We start from the raw sequence: 23,030 nt of genomic DNA on the forward strand, positions 1-23,030 counted from the left end.
CTCTGAGCGGGTGAACTTTTGTCAGGTGCCAAGAGCTTGCTGCAATAGAATAGTGTTGGTTATTTGTGTGCACGTGTTTGTGTGCGCGCACACTCGCACATGGTGCCACAGTGACTGTGAGGGTTAGCAGGATAGAAAGAAAACAGTGTGCTTATCTTTGAGAGACTGCAAATCCCCCTTCGGTCTGTCACTCTCACTCCTCCTGCAGCGTGACTTTCTTTCTCTTTCTCTCTCAGCTTCTCTGGCTGTATCTTCTATTATCTTTCATTCAGAAATGCCATTGTTGCATGCTTCCCCCTTTCACAGAAAATGACTTAAATCGACTCCTCATCTTTGTCATCATCCCTTCTGCTCTCACCTGCTCTCCTATCTCATACTCCCTGTTTCTCTCTCTAAACACGGGAAAACAAAAAAAAAAAGAAAACATGAAAACTTAGTGTGTGTACATTCCTCTCTTCCTACACCTACACTCCTCCCTTGTCCTTTTCCATGATATGCAGATTCTCAGCTCGCAAAGTACAGAACAGACTGTATTGATCTTTCCCGTCCTCCCTCTCACTCTGTCTCTCTGCTCCCTCTATCCATTATCCTCCTTTTATTCGACTCTTTTCTCTTCCTTCCTCCCTCCATCTCTAATGACCTCTCTGCTGATTCAGAGGCCATGAAGAGTTATGGCATATTACTATTTCTGTATGAGTGTAACGATAATTAGAAAAACCTATTAGTCTCCAGTGAAAGTCAGACTGCATACAGTACAGCACTGCAGCTGAAGACAAAAATGTTTTTTTCTTCAAAATATCCTGTGATGTAGTTTCTGCATCCGGAGATATCAAAGATTTAGGAGTGTGTGTGTGTGTGTGTCCTAAATTAGGTGAATGACTTGTTGTTGCTGTGTGGCTCTGCCTGCCAACACAGAGGCCCTCTCTTCGACTTCACTTAATCAGTATGCAGCACCTCTCCGCATCACTGTCCTTGTGTTATAAATACGTAGACACACACACACACACACGCACACAAAGACAAATAAACACACACACTTCATCAAAATTCTGTTCCCGACTTTATCACTGTCCTTGTGATATAAATATCATGTATAAAAAGAGAAGGAGAAAGCACAGAACTTGGACCAAGTCCAGAGTCCCAAACACTCATGTTCATGTGTGTTGACACGCTTATATTCACACAAACTTTCTCCCCTCCCTCACATCTCTCTCTCTCTCTCACTATCTTTCTCACTGACGCATCAGGACACATACTCAAACGCAGACACTTCTGTGAAAGGGCCAAATATGTGAACACACACAAACACACTCACTTTGGGGTGATAAATAAAGCAGTGCGAGCTCAGCAGTCACTCTTTGCCATGTCAGGCTTTACTGATGTCTAGTTCAATCCAGGGGAGTGGTTCAATCACGTCTCACGAGACCAATCTAATCTTAGACCCACAACATGCTCAGACACACACATAGGCACACCCACATGCTAATAGCTGTGAGACTTTTTCATCCTTCTCTTACATACAGTGACTTTTCTGTTAAAAAAAATAAAATTTCCTTGATCAAATTCTCAGAATAGAATAATAATGCTGTTACTATTACACCTTTGAATTACTCAGAGAGAGAGAGAGAAGACAGCATTTTTTAAATTTCAAATTATTTGTCATAACATGAATAGTTGAGACCAGACAAGAAACTTGAGAAAAGGTGAGTATAAAAAGCAATGATGTAAAACTACTGGAGCAGCATTAAATATAAATTGGAAAGATTGTAAGATAATACTGCTGGAATATGAGTAGCACTGTCTGTAACTTTAATGTTTACATTCTCCTAATGAAGGCAAAAACTTCCTCTGACCGTACTGGCAAAAAATTCCAACCCCAAATCAGTTCTTTGCTGAAACCTGAGAAGCAGATATATCCAGTCACCAGGGTATGTGCAGGCAGTCCTTTTACAGTTCATTACCTCCAAACCAACCCAGTTCTTTACTATAGATTTGGGAATCAAATCATGCTCAGATACATGCAAGCTTGTAGCACACAGAAGAAAATGAGAACTGAGCCGGTATACTAGATTGAAAAAAAAAAAAAAAAATCCTATAATCCATGTAATCTGTATGTGTAAAACCGTTTTGATCTTTGATATGCGTTAATACTGTCTAATCCTGAAACTTTGGAAATATAGTATTGACATTGATAAAAGTATTGGCAATAGCACACTGAACTGAATTTGAAGTATGAGACTGCAGCTCTGTAATTTTACATTTATGTTTTCATAAGTACTGAAACTCAAAATACAAAATAAATACATGTTTTTTCCCCAAGACCTTCTATCCCATTGTATGATCCACAGGCCACAACCTCAGTGTCAATCCTTTCCAACCTCTTTAAGACCCTAGCTCTGTTTACTCAAGCATGCTTTAGCATTTATTCATCCAGTTAAGAGTCCAAAAAATGCTGACATTATTAGGGAGGGTGTGTGTGTGTTTGTCCTGCGACATCCGCCCTCTCTACTCTCATTGAGATGAGCAATGTGTAAACACTCCGGACGATTTCACTCTTCTTTGATAGCATGGGCTCTGATAGGGCAAACTTGAGGATAAAAGCTTCAATATAGATGTCAAGAGCTATTCTGCAAAGTTAATGAGCTACTTTATCTTTCAGGCACAAAAACACAGGTTTAAGTATTCCTGGTGGTAATCAATAAATTTTCTGCTCTGAGTTTGACTCACCAAAGATCACTGCAGCATGAATGCTTTTTCAGAAGCTCTTCAGGATCGCATGTAGAAATTTTGCACTGCTGAGACCGCAGCACTTTCATCTCATGCATGAGATTATATGTGTCAAAGGGTTAATTGTGTAAACTAAATTAAGGGGCTTTAGGATTAAAATAAAGGTGGAATGCACCCATTTAAATTAAAGCACTATAATGTGATTAGCTAACTAGCATTTAAATAAGAGATATCAGCCAGGTTATGGTAGGAGAAAGGGCACTCCATATTTAAATGGGGAATTTATATTGACAATGCAATACTGTAGCTAACTCTCAGCCAGATAAACCATAAGAGGAAATGGAATCTATTCCTGTGAAGAAAGTAAATAAGCTTATTTCCCAAAATGTTAAATTATTTCTTCTAATATTATTATCTATCTGTAATGGATGAGTAAATATGATGGTTCTCATTCACATTCCCCATCCATGTTTTCTCTGCCAGGTCTGAGGTTTGTATCAGCAATCTCCTGGTCACAAGCCTTCTTCTTTAGCCTCTAGGCTACTGCTGCTCCCAAACACCGCTGTAAAACCATGACATGATACGAAAAGAGGAAAAAGGGAAGGGGGTAAAATAGATGGGTTCAAAGTATCAGCAGATGATTTTAGAAGTGTAAAGGAACAGTGTGTGGAGGTAATAGCGGGGGGGTGAAGGAGAGGATGAGGGTAGCCACACACACACCACACACATACACATACATACTCACACACACACACACATGCGTGCAGTGTCTGTCTGTCTCTCTGTCTCTTACATCAACCTGCCTGTCAACCCCTCCGACCTGAACGATCCATCAGCTGCTGCTGCTCCAAGAGATTGGGGGAGGGAAGGATAAGAATGTGAGATGAAGGAGAGTGTGAATGAGAGACTCAGGTCAGAAAGAGGGACGTCACCTTCTGTGCTACTTCCAAGATACAACAAGGCAGTGGTTACTTTTTTTTGCCTCTGGGGGAACTGCAAGAGGCTCCATCTGTTACCACTCCCTTCTCCTCAACTATTTGTTCTTCCAAACTCAAAGAACCGATGCTAAGCAAAAATGCTAAATGCTCCAATTAAATGAAGCAGCAATCTCTCCTTTGTGGAAATCCTGACATTTTTTTTTAACAAAAAATAATTTGGTGTAATGACCAGTGAAAATTATGATAAATTGCCCTGTGTTTTGCCTTGAGTGCCAGTCCAAATTACTGCTCGAGTCTGCATTGATAGAAGGTTCAGTATTGCAGCTTTACATTTTATAGTTCATCCTCCTCACCCGCCTGTCTATCACCTGCCCTGCTCCTCTCTTCACTGCTCAGTCATTCTTGAAACCAAATTATTCATGGAGCCCAAAAAATTACTCAGTCGAAGCAGTTTAAGCATGCTCATACATCAGACATTTAAAAATAGTCCCCCCCCCTTTACCTCACTGTCTCCTCTCCTCCCCTCTCCACCCTTTCCCTCTTCAGTCTGTTGTCCATAATTTCACTTGTCTGCAGTGTCTACACTGTTTATCTCTCATCCCCTCTTCTCCTCACCTCTCCATCTCATCATTCGCCCCCTCTTCTCCCCCTCGTCTCTTATCACACCCTGCCCTTTCCTCTTAAGGCAAGATAGAGAGAAGGAGAGGAAAAAAGAAACCAGGGTGGAAGAGGAGATAGTGCAGAGAAGAGTGACAGCAGCTTACGGGGTAGCTTTTTTTCCCCCCTCTGTTTTTCTATCTCACTATCCAACTCTCTCTCTCTCTCTCTCTCTCTCTCTCTCTCTCTCTCTCTCTCTCTCACGCACACACACACACACACTGCAGGGGTCTCTGTTCTTCTCTGTCTAGTTGTGTTTCCCTAAGGGTTCTCAGCTTCACTCATACACAGCTGAGATCAGCCTGGTGCTGCCCTCACTGCCTGACAACGTCTATACGTGCACACACGCACACACATGCATGCATGGATAGATACCTTGAATGCTTGCCTGTCTACATGCAAACACTCCAACAAACCTGCAGGGAAACACAGGAATATACACTGACAGAATGTATCTTGAAAAATACACTACATCCTTGGAAGCAAAGCAGACATGTAACACACGGGCTGATTTGCAACACCAGCACCCATACACCCTTGCAGCATGCTAAAGCAAACTCCCTGCTTTTGTTCTGCCTGTGACCGTGAATCAGCATTCTGCCTGAATTATAGGGCTGCATTATGGATTCTCTCCACAACCCACATACTCTCTAGACATTGTTCAGAGAAACAAACACATGCACACACAGCACCAGCTAGTAGACCAACAGACATCAGTGAAACCTTTAAATAACAAAAACAAGCGCTTAACGTCAATTTTCCCCTGTTGGTGAGACTGGTTTTACACCACCACGGAAATTATGCAACTGCTGTGCCGTGACGAGAAGAAACACATGCTCCTCCTACGTTCACAATCGCAGGCAGAGCTCTATAAATTCCATAACATGATAATAACCTTTTCCTCAGCAAAATTAGCACATCTACAATTTTGGTTTCTTTTCCGCCTGTGTTCTAAAGACCTGTGCTTTGCGTGGAGTCATAGATTATGTGGCGACAGTCATGGTCTTATCTGTTGTTTATGGGCCTTGGGAAATAGAGCACAAAGTAGATAATTCATGCACCTTCAAAACCATGGCCAGGTACTTGCTATAGCTAGGATAGGAAGGGGGAAGCAACAGAAGTGTTAACTGATATATAAATTCATTCAATCAATAAACATAAATTAAGAATAAATATGTTACACTCTTTTTTTCACACTTTTTCAGGTATCTACTGGGATGAAAAATATCGATTGTTACAGTTTAGGATACATGATTATATCATGTAATATACACATATAATAGTCTTAAAAACATTTGGTTGACTACCAGCCATGTGACCTATTAAGCATGTTTTCCTCTATGCTCTGCCCATTGAAAATAATAATAATAATAATAATATGCACAAAATAATTCCTCATCTCATAACTGTTAGCAGCAGTGTCACTGTCAAGACACTCATCACCTATAGAAATATGTAGGTGTATGTTTTTGTTGTTATTCATGCTCGGTACAAAGTTCACCACTTGCTACTATCTCTGGAAAGAATGTAGTATGAATAGTCTGACTGTATCTCATGCTCACGGTTGTAAATCAGCCATGTTGTGAAACCTGGCATTGACCTCATGAAAAGAAGGCCAGGGGTTGAGCTGAATTGTATAATATTGCACTGGAAGCAGAAAGGTAGTGAAAAAAGAAGAAACTTCCTGCTCTCTTTTCATGCGTTGAGGGCTTAAATTTTCTACTGCTGCTGTGTGGGTGAGTGCTGATCCTCTAAAAGCAGTCAAGCCTTAATTAAGCTAACTCCTGTATTGTCGAACTAACGCTAACAATGTAAGTGATACCTGCTCATTAGGCAAAAATCTCCACAAATCTCCCTCTCTGCTGTAGTCGTAGTTACAGAGCACTCTCGCTACCACAACAGCAGATCCACATCATTACACACACACTACATGCACATGCAGACACGCAGTCGCAGCCTACACACAGAGAGTATATGCAGAAACATAATACGCATCATTACACTCACTAACCAAGCAGAAATGTTTAGCTAACATCAGGTCAGTGGGCGAGAATGCGCCAGTGGTCTGTCTTGGTAGGCTGAAAGGCAGCAACTGCCCACACACACACACAATGTATTTCTTTTTTTTTAAAAAGCAGAATCCGGTATGGTAGCTAAAGCCTAAAATACTGTATATCTAACTTGCTATGTTTTCTGATGTTGTTTAAAAAAAAAAAAAAAAAAAAAAAAAAAACTCTCAAAATCCAAATTTTTGATATATAACTCAATCTGAATATATCTGAAAATAATATGAACTAAAAAAGTAGAATTTGGACTGTGCCTTTAAGCATTAATGACCAGCTGCATTGCACATTTCTTGGTGCACTGAGATGCAGATATTTCTTAATTTCTAAAACAATTTTGTACCTGAACTACTAAATCTGGGTTTGAAATGCAACACAAATTCAACTAAAAATAATCATAAATGAACAACTTGCAAAGCCAGATATTCACTGGGTGGGGGACATAATTATGAATTATTTTTACTGCAGCCCTGTTAAGTGCAGCCCTGCCCTCTTGTCTATTACCATATGTCCCAAATCACTTTTCCTCCCCTCGTTCTCCATAGTTGCTTCTTCCTGCTCCACTTGCCCTTTCTTTGTGCTATTGCTGTAGCCTAGGGCTAACGGAAGTCAGCAAGCTGATCGAACAGCCAGAGCCAGCAATACACACACGCACACACACACACACACACACACACACACACACACACACACACACAAATACATGAACAGAGGTGATCTGCACTGTTAGCAATACAAGTTCTGCAAAAAAAGTGTAAGTCTGCTCTATTTATTCTAGTCTGTTGTTTGTATGTGTGTGTGTGTGTGTGTGTGTGTGTGTATGTGTATGTGTGTGTGTGTTTAAGCAAATACCCACAATGTGTTAGGCATGTTTTGCTTTTCACATGTCATTCATGCCACGTCATTTATTTTACTAGTCCCTAATCCCCCCTCCAATCCTAACCCTTGTTAACATTTTATTCATGTACATAACCATGTATTAAAAGAATGTTTATTTAGCTCAAGGTACAAAATGGCTTTATATCTCACTTGACCTCATAAATTCTGCTTTGCATCATGTTGACCCTGCTACAAACATAAATAACTTATTTCATATGCAAATGTACTTTGCTTTAGCTTGTGGTACATTTTTGAAGCATTAGTGTGAGATGTTCCACGCACAAACATACAAACTGTATGAGCAGCCATTGAGTGCACCACAAAGATAGACTAGTCTGTATTAACAAAGAGCAGAATGAGAGAGGCCCAGCCCTCTGCCTTCATCATTTCTTCCTCTCTCTCTCTGTCTTTATCATCTCTTCTTCAGTCATCACCTCTGCTTCCCCTTATATTTTCCTCTTAATTCACAATTTCCACTATGTCACTCAGATTTGTGGAGTGTGCTGGCACAGCAGTCTGCATTACACTAATCAGTAGGCTGGCTTTATTGGCATAAATTTAACACATGCTTTGATGCTTTTATTTTTAAATCAGCAGCTAGATCTTGGTTTCACTAAATATCTGAATACCAAGCATCCCTAAATCTGTCACAGCACTGAACCCCCTGAGGGCTGCTTTTACCTAAGACGCATTATACACTTTTAACAAGAAAGAACACCAGCAATACCAGCCACCAGCAGGTGGCCTTGGCCCACTAAACCATTCACAATCTGAGAAGAGGAGCTCAATGTCAAACCATTACACACAGGCACAGAGAGATACCAGCCTTATTTACATTGTTCTCAATTTTCTTAAAATAAACCCTCAAAGGATTCAGGCTCATTTTAGATGCTTAAAGAGAACATTTTGTTGAACACTTAACACTTAAATAAATAAAATGCGTAAAATCAAAATGTAGAAATGATTTTAATGTTGAAAAATGTTAATAAAACCTAACCGGTCAATATGCTGATCTTCAACATGATGTTCTGTACACCTCTTTGTTGTGATTTTACTTGCCAGCAACACCAAATGCCTTCAAAACAAATAGCAGCCCTTTAACAGCAGACTCAATACCTTGGATGTACAAACAAATGCCAAAAGTTGGCTTATTTTCTCTTTACTCAGTTATCAGACTCTTATTTCAACCAGTTTGACCCATTCTCTCGGGTCACTTGTAGATGTTGTGGCACACTCTCTAAAAAGCAATGCACCTGGCTAACACACACAAACAGATGGACACACACACACACAGTCTTATCCCTGGAGACTAGCTGCAAAATCAGTTGTACCTTGTCAGCTAAAGCAAAGCACAGAATACATGACTGAACTAAACTAGTGTCAGTGGAATATTATCCAGTCAAGCACAACAGTCAGACTAGCACTAAGGTCGACAGGCCAACAGTTGGCTGTTTGTCCGTGTACTAAATAAGAGATGCATGGGTGGGTAGATGTCCAGGTGGGGATGGGGACAGAATAATGGATGGAAAAGACAAGTGTGAAGAGAGGGAGAGTTAAAAAAAAACAGATAAAGGGAAAAACAAAAGTGCAATAGAGGGGTGAAAACAGACAAGATAAATGTGAAACTATGAGTCAGGAGAGGATACAGATGATGGACTTTGTGTAAATTTTACCTCATTTGTAAATGGTTACATGAAAAATTTACAGGTATCCAAGCTCATTGTATGCAGAAATCATGAAGAAGAAGAAGTCCTTAGGAAAATCACTACAGGCCATTCCAAAGCACAAAGTAAGCCCCACACTGCGGAACAAAGACAGAGATGGGCTATTCAGAACACCAGCCAGGGACACTGTGCTCCATATTTTATTTTATGAAATTATGCCTCCCGTCCTCCCCTCCCCTCTCTGAAATGAGTGATAATGACACAGATTGCTAATCTTTCTTACATGCAGAAGCTAAGACTGTATAGCACAGTGCTGAGCAGCACAAATGACTGCAACTTTTCCCAAACTTGCAGTATTTTCAGACAAGAGAGAGGGCCACATTCTCTGGGGACCCAAAATTCACTAGGCAAACAATACGAATGCAGAGCTTTACAGCGCAGACAGCAGCAGAAGTACCAGAGGGTTGAGAATCACCCTCTCTCTCGCTCTCTCTCTCATACAGTCTCACTGTAGCTCTTTCTGCACCCTGTTTTCTCTCTCTCTCTCTCTCACTCTCTCTCTTTCAACATACTGGGTCAGTTGAGCTCCTGCACTGCAGCACAGTTGAATGATGTGTTAAGGTTTTTTTTTTCATGATTTCAGGACTAAGGAAACTATGTTGGAGAGGTTCTCTTTTCTCTTTTTGGACTTTCTTTCTTTAACTTCTCTCTTGTTGTGTAATATACCTTATGTTTCTGTGCGAAATGTTTGTGACAAATGGCTAACGGGTGGAAAATTCATCAAATGTCAGTCCTGCTGACAATCCCTGACGACAGTCCAAGTTGTTGAATTGGTGCAGTGTGCAGTATAGCACCAGTAGTAAATGTAGTGCGTACAGGATATAGCAGAAAACCTGCACTCTCTTTTCACATAAGTACAGCCATGGCCAGACTCTGTCTTTGCACATGTATATACACAGCATTTTATGACAACACAAAGAAAACCAGAAGTTAGTTGAGCCATCAGCATAATCAGAGAAAACTCAAATATGCTCTTAGACAAGTACACACAGATGCGAGAGAGCCTTCCCCGCATCTCACGCCACACACAAACACACATGCATGCACAAAAAATAGAACGTGCCTTTTTGTATGCAGCACCTGCAATATACTGCAACTTCAGCACCATGGTCAGAGACAGATTGGCTTTTTCAGCAAACTGGAGATAATTCCCTGTTTCCCAAATGGAGAAAGCATATCACACACCACACACATGCTCGTGCACACGTAGCCACACACACAATGCAAAATATAAGTGGTCACAGCCCTCTCTCACTCCCTTCATAACATACTCTCTCTCCTTTGGACTCTCCGTTTGGTTAATTGGACAATTACGGCTTCTTTCAGGGACAAAAGAGCAAAAAGAATCCCTACTTTCTTTAAGTGGCACATCCTTTACAATCCTCTACTGACGACTCCATGTTCTCTCACCCTTACCTAAGCCGCTTGTCTGTGCTTTTCCTCCCATCAATAGTGCTCTCAACCTGATCCCTCTCCCTTCACAATTTTTATTCCTCCTTGCTTCATTCTCTGCTGCCAGTCCAAATCATGTCTGGACTAATTAAGACTCTCAAACACCCATCAACAAACAAATACTGAGCGAACACAGAGAATCAAGAGTGCAAGAAGACATAGCAAAGCCACCACAATGACAGGTCTATCCTATATCCTATCCTATCCTATAGTATCACATCATGCAAACACACACACACAGACACACACAGGTTCACTGACAACTGACAGCAGCCTTCTACCACTATGCAGTGCAGGCACATACCAGCCAAGCAACAACCCCAGGCCCAAAAATATACTGAGCAAAAATGCCAGAGGAAAAGACGAAAATATAACACCAAACCACACATGAAACCATGTCCCCAGGGACCACCTAAAAAGTACACCTGCACTCCACACAGTCACATTCAGGTTACCACCTCCACTCAACACATAAAAATAACCACTTGACAGCAAATGGCTAGAGTGAATTCTGAGCTGGTGTGAGAGCCTACAGAAGCTTTTCTAATAGGCTTATGGTATCTCGTATCTCTTAAAGGAGCTAATTTGAAACAGTTATGTCATGGTTAATGTCTAAATCAGCTGGCTGATATAGAATTATGTGTCATTATGTGTGCGTTAATAAGCATGCATTGCTGCATTATGTTCTGCATTATGTTCTAATAAGACTGTTAGATAAACGCCTGAAGGAAAGAGTGCCAAGCATTCTCACAGTTCAGCTCAACTACAAAGAGAGCAAAACCAACTTCAGACAAAAGCCTTGCAGAACATTTACAGCATAGTAAGTTATTGTCACTGTGTAATTGCAGTTTGCATTGCTAGATTAGTGTAACAGTGCCAGTGAACAGTCCATCGACTGCCATCAATCCAGCACAAGATATATCTTAATAAGGCTGGGGGATGCATGACACCGCTAACTAAAGTATGTGGGTTTCATTCAAATATTGCAAGTATGAAAAGGTGAGCATCAGGACAGAGAGACAGACACACTGCAAGTCGATGAGAGAGAGAGAGAGAGAGAGAGAGAGAGAGAGAGAGAGAGAGAGAGAAACAACCTTGAAGGGACCGAGACAGAGAAAGCCAAGGACAGAAAGAAAGACACACGCTGCATTTACCGTGCTGTAGTCTTGCCAACGTACAAACCTCAAGAGAGATGTTGAAGGAAAGGTTAACTCCACTGTGAAATTCAAATATCACTGGTGTAACAGAGACAGATTCAAACAAGCAGTGCATGTTTACATTTCATACAAAAGAGAAACATTTAGCTAACCTTCAATCCCTTCAGATGCCTTTATCTAACATTTCACCAAAGTATGAAATCACTTGGAGATATTAGTGCAGGATAACAAGAGGATTTATTGGGATAAAACCACTCAGCATGGTATAATGGGACAAAGCCCAGCACTCATTTGTGAAATGTTATTGTGGGTGGGTGATGGGGGGGTAGAGGATAAAAGGTTGCCAAGATATGGGACTATAGCAAAATCATCAATGATCCCAAAACTTTATTTATTTATTCATTTGGGGAAGTTGGGGATGATGGTGAGGGTTGGGGTTAACAGAGTAATGCATTATGTTTTTAATCAAACTGAGTGCACACTGAAAATGCTGACCATAGAGTCTAACCTCTTGGTCAGGGAAAGGAAGGCTTTATGTGTCCGTGTGCGCATGTCTGTATATGTGTATGTATAAGTAATAAAGTAAAAAAAGGAGCAGACAAATGAGGTGGGGCAGCAGAACATGGGGGTACAGCATTGTGAAACTTTCTGTGAGCGGAAAACAAAGAGCCTTAATGTAATGCTACCATGCTTACAAAGGCTTTATATGAAGGTGACCTCCACTCATTTGAGCAACAGTAATTGTCAAAACAATTAATACAACACAAGGTAAAATGGTCCATATTAAGCAAGCTTATAAACCGGATCATTGATGATCTATACTGGAGATGACTGTTCCAACTAGTTAAGGGCCTTCCCACGGAACAGGGAAGTATGTGGTTTGCTACATATCTTCCACTTAGTGTAAGTTGACACATATGAAAAACTATAACACCCAATTTCAACTGAGGATCACCACTCCTAGTAAACCTATTGAAATCAAAACAAATTGCATATCATGCCCATTTAGAGAAAAAAAGCAAAATAAAAACAAATCAAACCACCAAAAAAGAAAAGAAAACCCACAAATGCACCCTCCTTTCCATAGATAATCACAAATTTATAGACATCAAGATTGCTTTATATTTTTCCCAAATTAAAATTTTACCTTAGGAAAGAGAAAAGGAAATAGCACTATGATGATGGTGTGCACTGCAATACCATATTTACTCCACAGCTGTTTCTTGTTTTTTTTTTTTTTTTTTTTTTTTGTTTTGTTTTTTTTTGTTTGTTTGTGTGTTTGTTTGTTTGTCTATGTGTACTATTTGGTCCCAAAAGAGAATCAGGCTTGGATAAGGAAATAAGAAATATGAAAAATATTGCAGCAAAAAGATTAGCAAATGATGGTTGCTGTGGAGGAGACAATTGAGGATTAATTTACCACTAGGAATTTCAGTGTCACTAATCAACAGTCTTGAACAAACATAAGAAATGACAGTATGTAAAAGCAGTTCTCTTTTGCAAAATTTCTTTAAAATAGAAATAAAAAAGTCTAATTTTGTTGACACAGCAAGAATTACCTGCTTTGTTCTGCCATTTTCAAGTTAAATGGTTGAAATAAGGAAAAATAAAACATGAAACAGATTAAACTGCACTGAAATGAATACAAAATTATTTTATGCCACTTGTGGGTTTTATATATAGATTTTTTGAAAATAATTCATACTGAATATGAGAATTGGTGACCTTGATGACAATTTGTGCATTACATTGTAACTCCATCCAGTCTACCAAATGCCCAATAAATCTGAACACCTTTTTATCGCCCCCCAGTGGAGTGAACCCACACTGCTACTTTGGAGGGAGTCAGAAATTAGATGCGCAAATTCAAAGAGCTACTTCCAATCACGTTTTCACTCACCCCCTCAATTGCTGTTTATTAGCCTAAATCAGCAGTACCCGTTTAGATAATGAAAATCGCAGCGTGCCTCACTGATTTGGTATATCCTCTCTAATCATCTACTTCAAAACCAGCAGCATTCACTTGACTTGTTCTGGCATTGCTTTTTCTGTATCTTATACCTTCAGATTGCATCCAGCTAGGACCAATAATGTACTGGCAGATGAAAATTGCACGCTATGATATCCAGCAGATGAAGATCATTGGGCCAACTACCAATAGTTTGTACTGTATCTTTCCTTTCCCTATTATTTAATTTAGTGCTAATCTGAAAATAAAAAGGAGCTGAACTAAGTGTAAATGTTATTGCCCTCCACTACATCCCTGTCTAGCACTCTATTCTTCCATCTCCAGGAACATCATCCCATGATGGTTGGCCACAGATTCAACATGCCATTTTAACAAGACACCACATACACAGCCTGTCAGTAGCGCTTCACACACAGGTTCCCGTGGCATCAACCCTTTCATCATTTGATTGAAGAGTTTGTTTTTATTAAGAAGGCTATACCAGACGCATAATCACTATACATTGATTTAACATTACCTTTACAATTAAATTCTTCACTGAAATTACAGAATAAATATATGCACATTTTTCTTCAAATCTTTGTGAGAGAGAAAACATTAAAAGTGCCTCCTACAAAGCTGTTAGTGGGTGACGATGGGGAATCCAGAAGCAATGGAGGGGGTGGGGTGGGGGTGGGGTCTTAACAAAGTGCGTGGAAATATCCAGAAAACCTTGAGCGTTGTCTTATAATAATATTCACAAATGTTTTACCATCCGTGCGTCGGCGCGTCCTTTTTACGAGAAGCACCCTGATATAGACAGAAGTCCTCATTAATAGTAATAACCATATTAATAAGATATAAAAATTAAATAGAACACTGAACTGTAAATGCGTTGCAGTATCTCTGTTCATAATGTGATGTGATAGTTCTGAGTAAATCCCCTCGCTTCCTGCACTGAAGCGAGTGCATGCAGCAAACTGCAGTTCATTTTAATATATGTATTTTTTTTCTCTCTTTCGATCATTTCCTGCAAACTTTATGTGCACGGCCTCCGGGTGTTTGTACATCCTAGTCAGGGGTAAAAGAGACAGAAATAAAACCCCATGTCAGGGAGACGTCCAGCTCCCGTTTGTCTTGCACATCATGGTAACTCCATAAAAAGGGGTTTTAGTGACAGATGTGTTTTAGGATTCTTTGTATGTTTTATTCCCCGGTGCCCCTCTCCTTCCTCTTTTGCTCTCTCTTGGGCATATAGAGATATTTATATATTATAAAAATAACGGCTGTTGACATTGCTGGCTACTCTGAAAAAAAGGCACTTCATTGAAATATCTGAGAATGGCCTCTCCTCCAAAGTGATTTGGGGGGGAAACGTTGTAACTGTAATATAATATTTTATTTTATATCATGCTGCTTTTTCAAGTTTATTTTTCAATATTGGTTTGGAGTGATTTAGTTTTGAGGGTGGCAAAGTGAATGTGTTGACTTTGTGTTTTTTTGTTTTGTTTTTTCTTCTCCATGGGCTAGAGATGTTAAAACCGGTAAGATTTTTCCAAGACTTCGAGGTAATCCGGCTTGGTTTGAAGTTTGGCCCTTAACTCGAGGTAATCGCTTTGGGACGGGTCGGGGTAGCAGCCTTTCCCCGCCGTGAAAAGCAATGTCTCCTTCAGCCGTGCATCCTGCTGCAAATCGGGGTACTGCATGCCTGGTGGGTGCGCATGCGCCACATGCATGTCCTTTAGTTTGGGTACTGTCCCATACAAACAGTCTACAAAGCCCACTGTCGGTGTGGGCCTCTGACTGTCAATTACTGTAGGGCAGAGCCCTCCGTTCTCATGAAATCCTGCCATGTCAGCTGTGGTGTGGTTGACTGTGACGATGGTGTTGAGTTGAGAGTTGGAGACGGCCAGGGTCCACTCTCTCTCTTTCTCTAACAAGGTTCTGTAGTTACTGTTGCTACTGCTGCCATTGTCTTTCTTCTCTGAAAACTGTGCTCTGTCTTCCTCTGCTATCTCCCCCTCTCTAGGCTTATAGATGGGGTTGTTACACATCTGAGTTACAGGGTGGGGTATGTAATCATAAACGTGACCATGGGCATGTGTGTGACTAGTGTGAGAGTGTGTGTGCATACTAGGTGTCGGTTTCTCCGGTGTTCCAGTGTTACCAGCACTACTCTGCCTTGGTGGATCCTCAAAAATCCTGCACTGCATCTGGATCCCTGTCAGATCTACCTCAGAACGTTTCCGGAAGGGCAGCTTCTTCCTGCGACGGAGAACAAAAGCGAAAAGCCCGGCAGCCACAAAAACAGCAGAGATGAAGAGGATGAGTAGGCTGAGGATGAGGACAGACAGTGGGACAGCTCCTCTCCCACCTGCCTCCCCCATGTCAGAGCTGCCCGTTGTGAGGTCATCCCCACCAGGCAGGGCTGGCGAAGGACCTGAAGAATACTTCAGCTCAGGACAGATGACCTCAACCTCCAGTGAGCGCAGATCCTTCCCAAAAGCAAACTCAGGTGTCTTGCAGATGACATCTCCAACCACAATGACAGAGGAGAGCTTTTCCAGCCACTGTTTGAGGGGGATGATATCACAGGAGCAGTCCCAAGGGTTCTGATGGAGATCAATCTGGACAATGGAGGTCAGATGCTCCAGAACACCACGCACAGGCAGGGAAAGGAAGTAGTTGTTGCGGAGGTTGAGGCGTGCAAGGTTGGTGCCAGCGAAGGCATCAGTGGGGAGGGAACGTAGCAGATTGTCATTGAGGAAAACCAGCTGGAGATTTGGCATTAGGGAGAAGGAGTTAGGTTGTATCTCACGAATGACATTATACTCAAAGTAAAGATAACTCAACATTTGAAGCCCCCGGAACATCCCAGGGGTGAGCCTCTCAATGTCATTCCCATTCAGATATAAACTTTTCAAGTTTGGCAGGTTAATAAAGGCGCCCTCTTGGACGTAGGATATCCGATTATTCCCTAAATGCAGTAAATCCAAACTTGAGAAATTCCAGAAATCAGAACGGTAGATTTTCTGTATTAGGTTCCCACTGAGATACAATTTCTTGGCATTGAGGGGCCGAGGCAGGAGCTCAGAGATGTTGTGAAAGCCTTTCTCTTTACAGTTCACCGTCAGCCCCAAGTCATTGATGTGAAGGTTGCAGATACATCCAGCTGGACAAATTATGGGGATGGGAGGCCTTGTTTGGTAGCCAGCAATAGGGGGTTGGTTGACGCCTGGGTAGATGCTACGAGGAGTTGGGGGGTTCTTTGTGGGCCGAGGACGTTTGGTAGGCTTGACAACTCTTTCCTTGTATTCCACAGAAGATGCTGTGTTATGAAAGGAGGAGAGCATGGAGGAAGGTTTAGTAGGCCATGTGTTCTCATTGCTGAATGGGACCCGGGGAATTCCCAGCTTGGCCTCAATTTCTGCACCGGAGAGCAGCGGACAGAGCTCACTGCGTTTGATTTCCCGCAAGTCTTTCCCATGTAAGTGGAATGGGTACTCACATGTGATCTCACCCACCAAAGCTGTATAAGGGATTCTCTCCAGCCACGTTTTTAGCTGGACAATCTCACACACACAGTTCCAGGGGTTCTCCTCCAACTGGATTTCCATTAAGCTCCTCCCAACATACTCCAGCGTGCCCTTGTACGGCAATGTCTTTAGTCTGTTTCCTCTCAGGTCCAGATGTGTAAGTGACACAGAGCGGAAAAGATAATTTGGGAGCACAGGGATCAGATTGTCATTTAGTATGAGCACTCTCAATTTGTGAAGGTGCCTGAATGCACCACTTTCAATCCTTTTGATAACATTGTAGTCCGCCTGGAGATACTCTAAACTCTCCAACCCCAGAAAAGTGTCATTACGGAAAACTTCTAGTTTGTTTTCATGTAGGAATAGCCGTTTGAGTATTCCTAAGCCATTGAACGCTCCAGCGTGGATATCTTGCAAGGCATTATTACCCAGATTAATGGATATGGCATTGTTGAGATGGAGGAAACTGTTAAAGTAAAGCTTCCTCATAGAGTTTCTTTGCAGATTGAGCTTGAAGGGCCGGCTCCATATCTGTGCAATCTGGCTGACATTTGTAAATCCTTTACTGTCACAGTGGACATGGAAAATGCCCTCCTTGACCTCGCAATAGCAGGGCTCGAAGCAGGGCTCGTCGATCTCCTCGGAGTCCTCTAGTAGTGGGATCGGGGTGGTCCATCCTAAGGCTATGGTGCTCAGCAAGGTAACCCACAGCATCCTCGCTGACACCAAGGGGATGAAGTCTCGGCTCCAGGGACAGAGCCACTTCACAGCACTGCAACAGAGAAGAGAGAGAGAAAGAGAGAGAGAGAGAGAATGGAAAGGGGGAGGGAATGGGGGTAGCGATTACACACACAGGTACACACGCACACACCCACACAAAGTGAAGTTTGAGGTGAGACAGGCAGGCAGAGAGAAGGAGAGGAGAGGAAGGCTACATTAGTTTCAGTAGAATGGAAGACGGCTTTGAAATGAATACCAATTAATAATAGAATGACATTGGAGACTACTTAAGATGTTGCATCACTGCTGGATATTGCAAACAAAATATAACCCCAGCACTCTTGGATGGGTATTGTGATACACAAACACAAACAAATCTCTACACTCAGACATTTACCGTCATCCTATAGGCGGGAATGCCATTTATTATACAGCAGATATGCTGGTAAGGTCGCAATAAATCACCTCAGAGATGCTTATCGCAATGAATAAACGAAGGACAACAGCAGGTGGATGGGGTTACTGGTGAGGAGACACAGTCCCTCTGCTGTGTTTATTACATAACAGGAACCTCAGTCCCTCTTTCGGTAAATGGGAATCCAGAGATGCGCGGTGAAAATTAGAGTAGGTGCATCGAAGAGGACGGGAACGGAAAAGGTGTCAGCTTGATGACCATTAGTGGGACGAGATGGGCTACCGATGATGTACTTGCTGAACATCCATCTCGTTAAAATGATTCTCCGCGTATTGTTTATTGTATATTCCCATCTTAAAGCTATTGAAATCTGATAAAATATAATAAAAATAATAAATAATATGTAAACAATACCACTAAGGCTACAGAAGATGCAAGGTCTGAATGTAGCGTGAAGATTTCAAAAATTCGGACGAAAAAGGAAAATGGCTCAATAGTTCCTATGATTCCGATCTGCAGACTACGGCTGGGTTATTTGCCCTCGGCGTTTTCATGGGTTAAATCCCCACATGTAAACCCAACGAACAAGGAAATCTGTCAACTTATTGATTTTAACTGAACCTGCCTTTTGACAAAAATACATTCAATGCAACTTCTACTGGCTTTCCCAGGAGGTGATGCCGTTTGAGGATTAGGGGAGCAGCGGCGCAAGAGCGAGGCTCAGTGGGCGAAGCTCAAACGAGCGTGTTTGAGCAAATTCGATAAAAAATATGATGTGTACATAAATTAGGAATGACAGAAGGTAATAATATAATTGATAATAATAAATGCCTTTAAAATTTTGCTTTGATGTTTTTTTAAGAAAAGATGAAAAAAGATGGGCCGATCGAAGGTTCTGTACAGAATCTCCATGGTGTTAAGTGGGTAAAAGTCACACACACATACACACATGCAAATAGCCTCACAATATCTTTTATGTGGGCTGTGACTCTTCACACACACACACACACACACACACACAGTGCTGTCCGTTCAAACAAGGGTGCTCAAAATCCAGAGAAGATGCGCTGGGACCGTCTGCCGGAGCAGAGCCGCTGTCCGTGGTGCTGAAATCAAAAGCCCAGCGACAGGGAAAAGGAAAAATGAGGAAAAAACGAAATATATTGTAATCCCCCAAAAAGACGTGACAGAAAAACGCACCAAGGAAAAAAAGATCCGTGAACACGATCTCCTTCGCTGCGAAATTCAGTTTGCATTTCTCTCTCCGTGCGTAAACCTCCTGGATTTATTGATCCTGCTTCCATGTTAGAGATCAAACAGCGCAGATGCGATGTCAAAAAAGTAATGACGACATTTAAAGCAATTTAAAAAATGCGTGCCATATAATATATTCCCGTGGGAAGTATCAAAGCGGGTGGTATACGTACTTAGTTTATTGGGATTCCAACTTCACATATCCTCCTGCGATGTGTCCTGTCGTTGCCCGGTGCGTCCCGCTCACCGTCCGATGCCGGGCTGTGAGGAAAAGAACGAGAAATGGGATGGTTGAACCGAACCGTTAGAGAGGATCAGGTGGAAACGGAAGAGGGAGAGATGTAAAAAGAGAGAGCAGGGCACTGACTGAGGAGGGAGAGAGGAAGAGGAGATGCGCATGTGAATGAGCCACGGATTCAAAAACGAAGCTGGGGAGATTCTCCACAGCCCCCTGTACTTACATGAATTAAAAGTGCTGCTCGTCGTTAGTGGCATTTTCAAAACGAGCTATTAAGAGATGTTGATCTTAAATTTACATTAAACTAAGTTATGATGACATGTAACAAGCTCAGTCTAACCAAAACGTTCGATAATCCTGCCACCATCTACCGAAAATTTCCCCCCCAAAATAATCTCGTTGTCAATACAGCGGAGAGAGCAGAGCGTTTATTGAAACACATGCCAAGCATAATGCAGTAGCCTTTCGTCGTGACATTGGCAGGAAAACGGTGGATTAAAAAACAAGCGACTATTGATCAGTCGACTGGATCCCTACGATCCGTTGTCCTGGATCTATGAAGAGAGCTTCCCTTTTTGAAGTCCATGGCTATGCAGACACCAGTAAGCATATAAACACACACAGACACACACTCACTCATGCACCCATCTGCATAAGATTTCCCTAAAGATACACTCACGCACAGGCAAACAACCACTCACCTTAGTTTCGTTCTGCGATTGGAAAGCATCGGGGGAAAAAAACAGACCACTAGTTTGAATCTTGTTAGATCTCTCTCTTTCTCCCCCCCCCTCTCGTTCTCCCTCCCTCCCTCTCTCTCTCTCTCTCTCTCTCTCTCTCCCTCCCCCCCTCAGTGACTGAAGCAAAAGAGAGGAGAGGGGAGAAATGAAGACGTGATAGGAATGCAATCTCTCTCACTCTCTCGCTCTCCGATGACTCTGACTCTCTCCCCTTCTTTCTCGTCTCCTCTTTTTTTCTAAGCAGTTTGCTTAAAATGCAAGTCCTCGACTTGTGCCCGTCCGCTTCCTCTTCCTCCCCTCTCCTCCTCCTCCTCCTCCTCCTCCTCCACCACCTCCTCCTCCTCCGCAGCCGCCGCCGCCTCCCGAGCGAGCGCTCAACAACAGTGTAGCCGGGTGAGAGTGTTCTCCCCTCGGCTTCAGCACCGTGCCTGTGTTCGGCGCAGCAGCAACAGCAGGAGTCTGTGGATCATATTGGCGGTTTTGGTCAGCTGCTGCTTTTTTCTTTCTTTCTTTCTTTCTTTCTTCGGGTCCGTTTCCCTGTCGTGCGTCAGAGGAGTGAGGGACTGATCCGGGGAGATGGAGAGGGGTGGGGGTGGGGGGCGAAGGGGTGAGAGACGCAGAGGAGAGAGATTTGGCGGTGAGAGAAAGAGGAGGAGGGGAGGAAAAAGAGTGATGGGGACGGTTGCGCTATAGTTCTGGATGCTGTCGAGAGGAGGAGAGGAAACGAAGTGAAGAGAGGAGAGAGTGAGGAGCGCTCTGGCTTTCGCAGAGAGGGCGCGCATCCAGGAGAAATATATAAATAAGAGTCAGGGAGCGCGCTGCGCGGGGTGGGTGAGACTTCCAGACCTGTGGATGACAGTCAGGACGCAGGAGGACTCTCTCTCTCTCGCTCTCTCTTTTTACATGATGATTTTTTTTATTATTGAGATATGCGTGATCATAATCACAATGATACTAAATCTTTTTAGTTTACTCGGCTGCAGCAAAAATGTGGAGTTGGCACCCCTCACCCTGCCAATACCGCTCTCTCTCTGCTGTAAGAGACGAAGAGGGTGGCCACGACTAACTACAGCGAGCGGGGGAGAGACGGGGAAATACGGAGCGCTTCATCCTTTCCTTCCGTTCGCGTGCCTTCCCCCGCCTCGCCTCCAGCGGGCAACACAAGCCCGTGTTGTGAGCTGCAAGCCAAGCCAGAGCTCACAAGCAACTGAGACACCATCACGATTTCCACTTCTTGCAGCTCTGCAAGGAGGGGGGCTGATTGCAGTGGAAAGTTGAAATCTTCCCACAGTGTTTCTGATTATAACGCACAACCTGAAACGTTGCCACTATGAGCCATCATTACAATAAAACCATGATATCAGACTGTTGGAATACTTGTATTAACACAGGCACTGTCTATATTTACAGTCAGAGTAACTGTATAGAGAGTAAGATGTGAGGTGTGAGGGAGGCTTTGTCTAATAGCCTATTTTGTTTCACATTTCTCAGGAGATCTGAAACAGTTGCGCATAAGGGATCAACTAATGCTGATGACAGTTGACTCTGTTCCTATGTTATGAAACTGTTACATAGATTTATATGAGAAATTAGGTGGAATAAGGGTGGTCTGTGCAGTATGGTCCCTTGTGGTCCCCTAACCCCACAGAATCCAAAATATCCTAAAATGTTTAGCATTAGACAGGTAAAGCTTTATCATGTTTGTAACCCCCGTTGGGATTTTATCACTTCACATATCATGATGGATGAAAATAGGCTAAATGATGAGCTCAGGGGAGACTCTCATCATCTGGGCATATAGGAAATAAATTAATCTGTCCTGTTGTTGCTGTCCTACATGTTGTTTTATACGGGTCAGGAGACTTTTCTATTAATATTTTAAATTTATTTCAGTGCAGAATCCGTGACAATGCATGTGTCCTAGATCATGTCCTACAGTCGTAACTCTATACACACTGGTACTAACAGATATGGAAAAAAGTTTCCTAGTGTGTTAAGGATGCAAATACACATAACCTAAGCCAGAGCCTATACACGCCCATACACACGAGCATATTGCACATGCAGAGACACACACACAAGCAGTGGATGGGGGAGGAGGAGAGTGTTTGGGAGCAGCTGGTGGTCTGTAAAACTGCCATTCTTCTTTATGAAAAGCCATCATTCACTCCTTCAGCCTGTCAGCTAATGTCAGAGAGACTGACATAAGGCCACTACAAACCCTTCATTCAGCTCACAGGACATGGTTTGGCCGGAGTTTGTCACAATGAAGCAATAGTAACCCAGTGATTGTAATTCAGATCTAATGGGGTCACTAGTTAGACTTTTCCACATTGAGTGACACACCATGTTTTGGATTTGACAAGTACTGTGTCAAAACAAAAGACCTGTGTGACAAAAATGTTGGCATAACATAAAAAGGTCAAGTCATGAGGAGTTTGTTGCATAGTTGATAAAGGTTTTGTTTTATAGGCTTCAAAGCGCCATCATTATTGAATCCCAAATCCTATCAACAATCAACAGTTTCTTTTAACCATCAATGCTGTCTTTTTCATAACCTTAACCAGTCTGTGGTTTAAACA

The 23,030-nt window shown here is 42.3% G+C and overlaps 1 protein-coding gene across 1 annotated transcript; it reads right to left on the reverse strand.

Annotated features, from left to right (window-relative positions):
- Positions 1–11,815: 11,815 nt before the first annotated feature.
- On the reverse strand, positions 11,816–22,282 carry slitrk3a (SLIT and NTRK-like family, member 3a). Its single transcript, XM_018681158.2, has 3 exons — positions 20,410–22,282; positions 19,644–19,731; positions 11,816–17,853 (listed from the first exon to the last, which is right to left on the reverse strand). Exon 3 carries the CDS (start codon positions 17,793–17,795, stop codon positions 15,081–15,083), a length of 2,715 nt encoding a protein of 904 aa, XP_018536674.1. The 5' UTR covers positions 17,796–17,853; positions 19,644–19,731; positions 20,410–22,282; the 3' UTR covers positions 11,816–15,080.
- Between the last annotated feature and the right edge of the window lie 748 nt (positions 22,283–23,030).

This window comes from Lates calcarifer, linkage group LG21, assembly GCF_001640805.2.
Source record: "Lates calcarifer isolate ASB-BC8 linkage group LG21, TLL_Latcal_v3, whole genome shotgun sequence".
Classification (NCBI taxonomy): Eukaryota; Metazoa; Chordata; class Actinopteri; family Centropomidae; genus Lates; species Lates calcarifer.